The sequence below is a fragment of the Lupinus angustifolius genome, chromosome LG08 (genome assembly GCF_001865875.1).
Source record: "Lupinus angustifolius cultivar Tanjil chromosome LG08, LupAngTanjil_v1.0, whole genome shotgun sequence".
In the NCBI taxonomy this organism is placed as follows: Eukaryota; Viridiplantae; Streptophyta; class Magnoliopsida; order Fabales; family Fabaceae; genus Lupinus; species Lupinus angustifolius.
In genome coordinates this window covers 1,965,748-1,976,922 of record NC_032016.1, presented here as the reverse complement: position 1 = coordinate 1,976,922, position 11,175 = coordinate 1,965,748, and the positions used below count along the sequence as shown (strand labels likewise).

Here is an 11,175-nt window from a genome sequence, read left to right as displayed (position 1 = left end):
AGAAAAGAATCATACCCCTATAATCAATCATTGATTATACATGCATGATGCATATCTAACTAATAATAAACATATGATATTCCTATGGAGCTAGAGAGTAAATTACAAATGAGAATAGTAAGAAACTAAAAAGGGCAAAATGGATTAGTGGATCAAATTAGATTAAGTTTTTATGCTTAATAATACAGTTAATAGTAATTCCTCACCCACCCCATCCAACATGGGAATACAAATTTGAGCAATGCTCCTCACTCCAAAAACCCTAATAATAATAATAATAATAATCAAAACCCATCATAACCAAAAAATGGGAAACTAATTTTTTTTTTTAAATTTTTTTTGAAGGATAATTTAACAAGGATACAAATTGATGCAAGGAACCAAATTTAAGTTACTTGGGGTGTCTTGAAATGTTTTAAGAAATGCTTCTACCATAATGCAATACCATGACATGATCCATGGTTGATGATGAATCTGAAAGCAAAGTCCTTGTTGTATCCCTTAGAGTCCAAATATTATCCCTTACATGCTGTAACGTCAAGAAAGGTAAAAGTTGTTGCCCTCTGCATGTTATCTCTATCTGCAATAGTAATTCATTCATTGCAAATTTATCCATCATTAGTATCATCTTCAACATACACATCATTTGGTTACATAGTAATATTTGAATATAATATTTATATATTGTCATTATAAAGATTTATATATAATTGATACATTATTCATCATTTATTTGTATTATTTTTTTGAAGAGTCAACTATAATTAAATATAAATAGTGGATGACTGAACGACAATATATAATTTTTTAAGTTATTCATGTATATATTTGTTCTCATATATCTTTCACAAGAGAATTATGATTAAACCAAAAGTAATAATATACCCAATAAAATAAAATGTGCCAATTAAAATCCAAGAGAAATATGATTAAACAAAAAGTAACAATATACATAATACAATGTGCCAATTAAAATTTATGCATGTCATAATTAGGCATGATTAAATTCATAGTATATATATGATTTTATGTAATGATAAGTTTACATTTACATAAGGAGATCAAGTAGTATGTGATTATACGTAGAATATACATTGTCCTATCATTTCTTATTTCATAATTAATTTTATATAACTTTATGTATCATTTTGATTTGATATACTATCAAAATCATTGTATGATTACTTTTCTCACAATCTCATATCCCCTTACGTGAGGGGAAGCTAGCTTTAGTTCACTTTAAAGTAAAGACTTACACTATTGAATTAATTATTAATACACACACCATATTCTATTTATTAATTTTTATAATCATCTTCAAAAGAGACAAAAAAAAAAGACTTAGTACACTAATTTATTCTTAATCTAATTTAATTAACTTTTTATGGGAGTCATAAGGTGATTAGGGTGGAGGTTTAAAGAGTAAAATAATAAGGATTGAGAATTCAAATATCACATACTAAAAAATATTAACATACTAACATTTATCTATAAAAAAATTAATTTTACTTATAAAGTCATGCTAAATTACAATCACATAAGATAGATCACTATGAATATGAAATCACTATTTTGAGAAATAACTATATAATAATACTTTGGTTAATTATAAATATGATGAATATGAAATCACTATGAAGTCATGCTTTGTCAGTGGCTTACGTATTGGACCTACTTACCAATGAATAAAATCTTTGTAACTTCTACTTTACGCATAAGATAGATCAAACATTTCCACTATCATATTTTGATTTTAATGTTTGAGAAAAGTGATTTTTTTGTATAAGCTAAGAGATTCGTAAATCCTGAAGCATGCACGCATATTTGGGTCAGAGAACAATCGTGGAAATGTCCACCCAACCCACCATCATAAAAACTGTTCACTCTTTAATCATTATGAGGGTCCCATTTATACTTTACTCCTAAGCAATCATTATTCATAAGACTTCACTCTTTTTATTATTATACTTATATGTTGTGACCCAATACTATTTATTATATATGACTATTTATATATAGTTATTATATTATTTATCATTAATTTGAGTTATTTTTTTAGAGTGTCAATAATAAAAGTATAAATAATAGATAATATAATAACAGTGTATTAAACTTATATACTATCAGTATATACATATTTTTAGTATATCAAATAATGGTAATGGTATATTGTGCCAAGTGGTGTATATGTTGGATTCTTATTATCATGTATATATAAAATGAAAGGCTAATGTTAGGGCTAAGGTGACACTATAGGCTTGGTTAACATAAATAATAATATAATGTTTTATTAGGAAAAACTTCAAAAAAAAGGCTGTATAAAAAATGGAAAATACGTGTGAAATATTCTTGGATTATTTGCTGAATTTCTATATGCATTTTATCAAATAAAAAAAATAATACACTTTCAGTTATTTATTTATTTTTTAAATCACAATAATACCTCTCTATAGAGACATTATCAATATTTATTATTAATTAGTAAAAATGTGGACCGACAATAGAGACTCTGCCAGTATTTCTGCCCTAAACAAGTCCTATTACAAAGAATATATTAGCAACAAAAAAAATATGCATTAATAATATAAGTTTTCTTTATACCGTTAATCATATCATCCAACAAATGAATGACCAATTAACTGTATATAAATGTTTATACTAACAATACATAAATATTTCTTTCATATTAATAAACAAATAAATCAATAAGTTTAAAGGAAGACCCAAAACACAAACAATAACATACAATATACTATGTTGCAATGTTTGATCCATAAAGCACGGCGAAGAATAGGGTAAGGAACAATGAAGAAAAAAATGATTATAACTTGTATTCTCTTCTTCGTTTTCTACTAATCAAGATTTTATATTCTAAACTTTCATGGTTATCATGCACGTCTCTATCACATTGCACCACCCAAACCCTAATGCATGAGAGAGTCAACATATTACTACATCAAATAATTGTTCATTTTTTATTTGATCGGCAATTGTTAGTATGTTAGTATTTTGTTGTGGGTGAGACGCCACCTTATAACTCCCTTTTTTGTTGATGGTGAGACTCGAACCCACAACCTCCTGCATTCCATTCCTTACGATTACCCTCTTCACTATCAGACCACCTTATGACTCCCTAAGTAATTGTTCATTTAGTTCTTTGATTTTTCATCATCAACAACCTAACTAGTTCTATATGTCATGTCATTGAAATAAAAAAAATACTACTAACTCTATACATTGTTGAATATATACATCCTATTGTTTTATAAAGATGCATGCATATCACTCATAAACTTTAATTCCATTTAATTTTTTTTTGTAAATTATGAGGTGTTGCTGCAAATGGAAGGATAGCTTGGGTCACTTAAGTATGATTCCTCATGTTCAAACTCTTAATCTATGTTTATATACCACTTATTTCTCATTAGTCAAATCAGAAAAAAAATCATGAATTAAATAAATATTAACTCTGTATTTTCTGATTAATAAAAATGACATACACATCATAGAATAGAAGATGTGTTCTCATGTAAATATTTATAGGATTTTCTATATAGACATTTGGTTATACTTTAGAAGATTAGTCTTTCATCTATTATGTGAGAGAATACTTTAGGAAACAAAAAAATACAATGTGGCATACTCACATATTATACCATTTAGGTGTAACATTAAAGTTTACTAGAACAATAGCTTGACCCTAGTTCACAAGATATATTTTTTATGGATTTGAAACTAAAATTAGTTTACATGCATGGAACTCAATTTGCTAACTATATATTGATGATTTCCAAATTTGGACATGACTGAATTATATTAAGTTTTTGTTCTTATTTGAAAAGTTCTATATACTTTGGTTGGTGGAGGATACTACCTATAAATAATGGGTTTCTTTTTCTTTTGGTTCCATTCAAATAGAAAGCAGCACTTGACAATTTTGATGGGAACTTTTCAAAGCCAAAATATTCATTAAGAAATGGAAATGGGAAGGGCCTACAAAGGTTGTTGGGGATAACAAATGAAAGCATGACGAAAGAAGAGATAGAGAGAAGGCATGCAAATATGTATTGAGTGGTGAGAATGACATGGTCCACGTGTGATTTTCGAAGCAGTAGGACACGGGGTTCAGATCCTCTCCAATACTGGACATTACTAGAAATTATGACAAATAGCGAAAATAGAATTTTAAGGGAATAGATTTCTACTTATTTTTTAATTAAAAATAATTTAAAAATATATATAATAATCCTAAATCCTCTCATTTCGGGTAATGGAGAGAAGAAAACTTATAGGGTATGATGTTTGAAATAAATCAAGAAACATATATTTTGGAACCTTTTTGTATGAATATAATGAGTAGTGCTGTCAACTAATTAGGCCAAGATAAAGATATATGATAGTTGAACATGTTTATATATGTTAAAAGTCAATGCACTCTTTATAAATTAGAAAAGCAATAATAAGGAAGAAAAAAGAGAGGGATATATACACCTCCACCATGAAAGACATCGTTTTGCTTTCTTGTATTTCAATATTTCATAGACTTTATATTATTTATGTTCAATTGTCAAAAACAAAACAATTATATTTGCTCCTATCCCCATCAACCCTTATGTAGAAACTATATATATATATATATATATATGTATATATATATATATGTATATGTATATATGTATATATATATATGTATATGTATATGTATATATGTATATATATATATGTATATGTATATATATATATGTATATGTATATATATATATGTATATGTATATATATATATGTATATGTATATATATATATGTATATGTATATATATATATGTATATGTATATATATATATGTATATGTATATATATATGTATGTGTATATATATATATATATATGTGTGTGTTTTTAATAAATTTAAGCCTCTTATTTTTGAGTAGATTTAAGATGATGGAGGTCTAGATACCGTACTCATTCATAATGAATATATATCCATTTACCCTAAAAATGTTAAAAAATACAAAGAAATTTAAGGACCACCTTCAATATACAAGAATGACAAAGAAAATTCTATGAAGTAATCTTATCTATAAAAGTGAGCAAATTGAATCATAAATGTAATTGAATTAAATATTTCTTGCACTTCAATTTTAATGAATATTTAAAGAAAAAATAGTTAACCTTGATTTGATATATTAAAAATCTCAGACCCGTCAAGACACACTCACTTTTAGTGTTTGCTAAAAATTTATATAGTCGCCGTTTATGATGAAACAAATGATCACATATGAATAATTTTAAACCATATTAATTAATCATCCTAGAAAATTCCCAAGTCACTATATAAACAGAAAATTTTGAATATATTTTCTATTTATCAATAAATGATATATTTACTACACATTATAGTGGATTTTAGTAGGATTTAGTAGATCTCCCACATTCTTAGAGAGTATCTCGATATATACACTAACAATGTAAGAGTTTTTTAAACAATCTCTATATCAACAATCATTTACTCTTTTAAATAAAAGTAATGCAAATGAATAATAAATGATATATCGACTGTATATAAACGTTTATAACAACAATGCATAAATATTACACTCATTTAATAAACCATTTATAAACCTAATCATTGGGTGTTTAGTTCCAAATCAAACCCATGTGTCAACCATATATGAGGTTTATTTCCTTTCCAGGCGGCATGGGAACTATATCCTAACAACCAAGTCTTATTATTATTATTATTATTATTATTATTATTATTATTATTATTATTATTATTATTATTATTATTATTATTATTATTATTATTATTATTATTATTATTATTCATTTTCATGGGTATTGAGACGTGCATGTATACATAACATAAAACCAAGAGATCTTAGGTTGACTTTACATAACAAAAATCATCAAACAAAAAAGAAATTGAAACATGCAGCTATAGGGAATGTTGATTGTGTCAAATACTCTAATTATATAATAACCCTCTCATTCTCAAATTAATCACTTACATTTATAAGAACTTAATCTATAATGTATAAATTAGCAACCAAATACATATTTTTTTAATATTAAACATTACTATGACTAGGAGCTGTCTTAATCTTATCTTTAAATTATTAGTTGTAATTAAGGGTAAGCATATATTAATTCAATGAAGGATATAGGTATCTAAATCAGAACATAACAAAAATGGTTGACCCATGAATTAGCTTGCAATATAATCTATCCTCCAACATAACGTGATATATATTTTAGACACCATTGGTAATGCAAGCCATGAAAGTATATAACATTTTGTGTACTAAACTATAAACTCAATTAAATAATTGGGTTCCAATGAAAGTTGTGCTGTTTGTTTTATACATTTGACAATACGTACTTTTGATTTTTCCTCTAAATTTGGTATATAATAACATGAAAAGCTTAAGGCCATTATACTATCCTAAATTATTTAGTCTACAAAACAGGCAATAGGGAAAATAAAAACGTCAAAGCTATATTTTCTTTTTAACTTTATATTAAAGAAACTCTAAGGAAAAAACTAGGGAATGTCTTATGAAAAAGGTCAACGGTGAATAAAATTATTTTTTTGGCCTTTTTGCTTACCAAAAATAAATAAATTTGCCCTTTGTAGAAAAATAAATAGAAAGCGGAAACTTTAATAAAATTTTTATGAAAATTATTTCCTTTTTAACTAATTTCCCAATAGCAATTTTGGAAAATGATTAAGCTATAAAACTTAAACACATTAAAAAGTCACTTATGTTAATTTACAAAAAAACAATAAGGTGCCAAATTATTTCTTAAGACATACTCTCTGATAATAATAAAAAGATTAACACACTTGTCATGGATCAATTATAATTTTTAAAATAAAAAATCAAAATTATTAGTAATTAACATGGAGTGTCACTATACACATACTTTGAATTGTTAATACCTTCAGCAAATATACTATATGATATTATCTAATCATATAAATAACAATTAAGATTAAAGAACATTTTAAAGACTTTAGAGAGAGTTAGAGGAGGGAATATTTTCAAAAATAAGATCATATTAGATCATTAAATACCGAAAATGCTTTCAATCTTAAGGAGATAAGAAAAGGGTTAATTCTATAGCTATCCCTTGATTAATGGCTTCAATTAAATTCCCCTGTAATTGTGTCTCAGGCTACAATAATTTATTCTTTGGGATAAAATTAAACACTATCTATTTTTACAATAGAAAGTGATCCTCTCCACTCTACTCAAGAAGATATTTTAGAACTTGGGATTCCCAAGAATTTTTTGATCAATTTAATGTTTATCCATTTTCTTTTATTTGTATGATCAACAACTTATAATATTCTCTTAATTCATAAATGTAAAATAATCATTCTTAATTTTATTTTCCCTCCATAACCCACTATACAAACATACCTTAAATAAATGAATGAATATGTATATATATTATGAAAGAAATGCAAAAATAGAGAAATCAATATTCACCCAAATAAAAAAAGTACACGCATGATTTTTTTCTTTATTTTAGAAATCTTCAAAAATTTCAATTGGTTTATAAGTGCAAATGATAAATGGCTCCATTTCTGAGCAAAGGAATGCATGGATAAAGGTATGCATGCATGGATAACATTGTTGGATCCATACAAAAACTAATCATAAGTTTTTCCATTATCTATATATATATATATATATGTGTGTGTTAGAAACATGAAACCATTCAAGTATCTTTCCCTAATATTTCAACTGTTTAGAAGTTTTAATCCTTGACAATTATGCTGTAGGGTTCTATATATATATATTTATCTTGCATATTTTTTCTTCTTCTAATGATTCAAACCTTTATGTAGCTATATTATTATTAGGAAGCAATAAGTAGTGGTATTCGATGATGAATTGTGCATGAAGTTTAGTAATGTTATGGGACACACAATAATGAACACATTCTAATAATATCACTTAATTTCATGGCCTCGTGCGCATGATTATAATCATAACTATATCTAAGAGTACACACCTAAATATAGAAAACAAACTATACTAGGGTTATATAAGTATTTGTATGTGAAACACATACCATATATGCTGATTATAGTATATAGTTTCAAAAAATATATAGACTATTCTCTCTATTAATATATTAATATATGATCATTTTTCTTATATCTACAATATATATTATATCCTAGGTTAGCTAAGTTTTACTTATTAGGAAGATATGGGTTGGGATATAAAACTTCTACTCCAACCTTTGAATGTATCAAGTTTATATCAATTCATAATATATAACTTTCTCAGGTTTTTTCTTCACATTAAGATCTAAATTGATTTTGAAATTAAACAATAATGAGTTTATTTTAACAATTTTCTTCTTTTTATACTCTATAGGTAGTGCAGACCAGTGAAATGATAGTTTCATCAATTTCATGCAAATCAGTGTAATGACACATAAATCATAAACTACTGGTGATTATTACAATGATACTGCTTCTATGGAGTATTATAATTCCAAACAGTGAACCCAATATCACCATGGTTTTTCTTCCTTTCAAATTAACTTTTGGCTACAAGGATTAATATATATATATACATATATGTATATATACTTATATATATATATATAATGTTATAAAAAATTAACACATTATTAACCAAAGAAAGTTTTAAACACTTGACTCTAATCAAATCTTGAAATACAAACAAAACAGAAAGTGAAGGTAACTATCAAGAAATGTACTTCTTACCAATACACCTTTTTTTTTTAAAACAAATATTATTAGGAAGCAACATATATATATATATATATATATATATATGTATGTATTCTTCTCTCACATGCACTAGGTTCTCATATTAATGTACTTAGGTACTTAGATTATAACATAGTTACCCTTTTCATTTTGGGTTGTCCTATTATTTTTAACATATAGTTCCTATTTAATTAGGGAAAAACTAAATGAAATTATAAGGGTACATGAGTTAATTAATTAGGATTATGAAACCCCTACTTTGCAATAAGCACATACATATAAGTGATTATTGTTTAAAAAGCTAAAAAGATGGTTGAAATTGAAAATACCTCTGATTCATTTTCCACTCTAAGTTTGCTAACCAGATACTTCAATAGCAACCTAATTGTCATCCTTCCATCTCTGAAAGTCAAAAGGAAATGATGAGTTTTATTTGAAGCTACAAATACTATCAAATCATGATTAATTTACACACTGACAAAAAAAAAGTTTTAAGCTGTTCATGAAGGGAAAGAAGAACATGAATCAAACAAATAAAGAATTACTTACTTGATTCTTAGGTAGCTCTTAGTTATTTGAGGCAAGAATGGTTCTTTAGCTCTACATAGAATTTCATCACAAAATAATAGTAATAATTAGGCGAGTATGCACGGACAACTTAAGAGTTTTATATATTATCGATCCATAATTCATTATTCATTTTCAATCATCATAAACTCTTAAAAAAAGTAATATAAATGAATGATAGATGATGTATTGATTGTGTATAAATCTTTAGACCAGCATTATATAGATATTACATAGGTATATATTGAAAATGTACCAAATAAAAAAAAGTAAAAAGAATGAATAGAATTATAGCTTACTGATTTTGAGAAGCTTGTAGCATAAACCATATTCCAGAATGAGGTCTTCTTGGAGGATCAACAACTCTAACAGTAGTGACATCTGAGCTTGTTCCAGCCACATGATCAAATTGATCAAACCCAGAAGATGAAGAAGAAGATGAAGGGAAATGATGAAAGGGTGTTTGATAATAAGATCCTAAAGGAGAAAAAGGCCTCAAAGATGAACTAGATTGTAATGAATAAGAAGAAGAGGTAGTAACAGAAGAAGAAGATGGCATAATTGACATAGAATGAGGTAGTGGACGAAATTGCCAATTCAACATTTCTTGAGGTTGATATTGTTGTTGTTGTTGAATATTACCAAAGGGTTGTGCACTAAATGGACCACTTGGTATGGACATAGACATGGACATGGAAGTTTGTTCAAAAAGTAAAGGTGCACCAAAACTAGACCCTCCATGGTAACTCCTGCCCGGAAACGTAGTTGGCGACTCCAAACCCGGTCGTGAAGAAGAAGGCCAATTAATATTATGGCTCTTATTACTGGGTAACAAGTCTAGCTCGACTAGACCTGAACCGGTAATCGGAGCCATTTGATGATAACCACCCTGATACACTTGGTGGTTATTGGTAGTTGTCACCACTGTCGCGCTACTCTGGTGACAACTACCTATACTTAATTGAAGCCAATTACTACTATTGTTATTGATGTTGGTGTTTGCTTTTTCTTCTTCCTTTGAGGTAGAACCAGCTTGAAGATCACCTTCAACTTCTTTATGAGTAGTGCTACTGTGTGCTCTAGATTCATCTTCTTCAGCCATGTGCCTAACCACAAAATCAGATCCTAAACAATTGTAATAATAATAACCTTCAACACCAACTTGGTTCATAGCAGTTTTAGTTTCACAACCTAAAACACATAATTAGTATTTGTATTTTTGTTTGCAGTTTTGAGAAAGAACCATGATCATATTGGAGAACTACACCAAAAGCTTTTGATGATGCATAAGTGTTTGATCTCAATACAAGCCATGATTATGAAAGAAGAAGAAGAAGAAGAAAAGAAGGAAGATTCAGAAGAATATAATAGTTTGCAAATCTCACTATCCAGTAATTCTCTATGTTTGGAAGCTTGTATAATGGAACTATTTGCAGAAGCTATGAGAGAGAGAGAAATGATGGTCTTTCTGTCAATGGAATTAAATAATCAGAAATCTCACAATATTATATATATACTTCATGTTGTTGTGGAATTGATGTAACTTCTATTGTTTTCTTTTCCTATATATATATATATATGTTTTTTGAGAATAATTTGGTTTGAGTAGGTAATATTGATAGTATTGTTGAATTGGGTTTTTCTATGATAATTTTCTTTATTTGAAGCAATGATTTAGTTAAGAAAAATCAAATATTTAGCTTTTATTATTTAATTACTTTTAAATTTTTTAATTGTAACTTCAAATATTTTAATTTTAAGAATGGAACAATAAAAATGGGTAGAAAAATTATTGTAAGAAAAAGAAATTTACCCATTCAAAACTAGATGATCATCCAAAACTAAGATTATT

General features: G+C 26.9%; 1 protein-coding gene across 1 annotated transcript; it reads right to left on the bottom strand.

Annotated features, from left to right (window-relative positions):
* On the bottom strand, positions 1 to 10,800 carry LOC109353630. The gene is made up of 4 exons (XM_019595964.1): positions 9,623 to 10,800; positions 9,306 to 9,356; positions 9,086 to 9,158; positions 1 to 580 (listed from the first exon to the last, which is right to left on the bottom strand). The coding sequence occupies exons 1-4, from the start codon at positions 10,492 to 10,494 to the stop codon at positions 416 to 418; spliced, it is 1,161 nt and encodes a 386-aa protein (XP_019451509.1). The 5' UTR covers positions 10,495 to 10,800; the 3' UTR covers positions 1 to 415.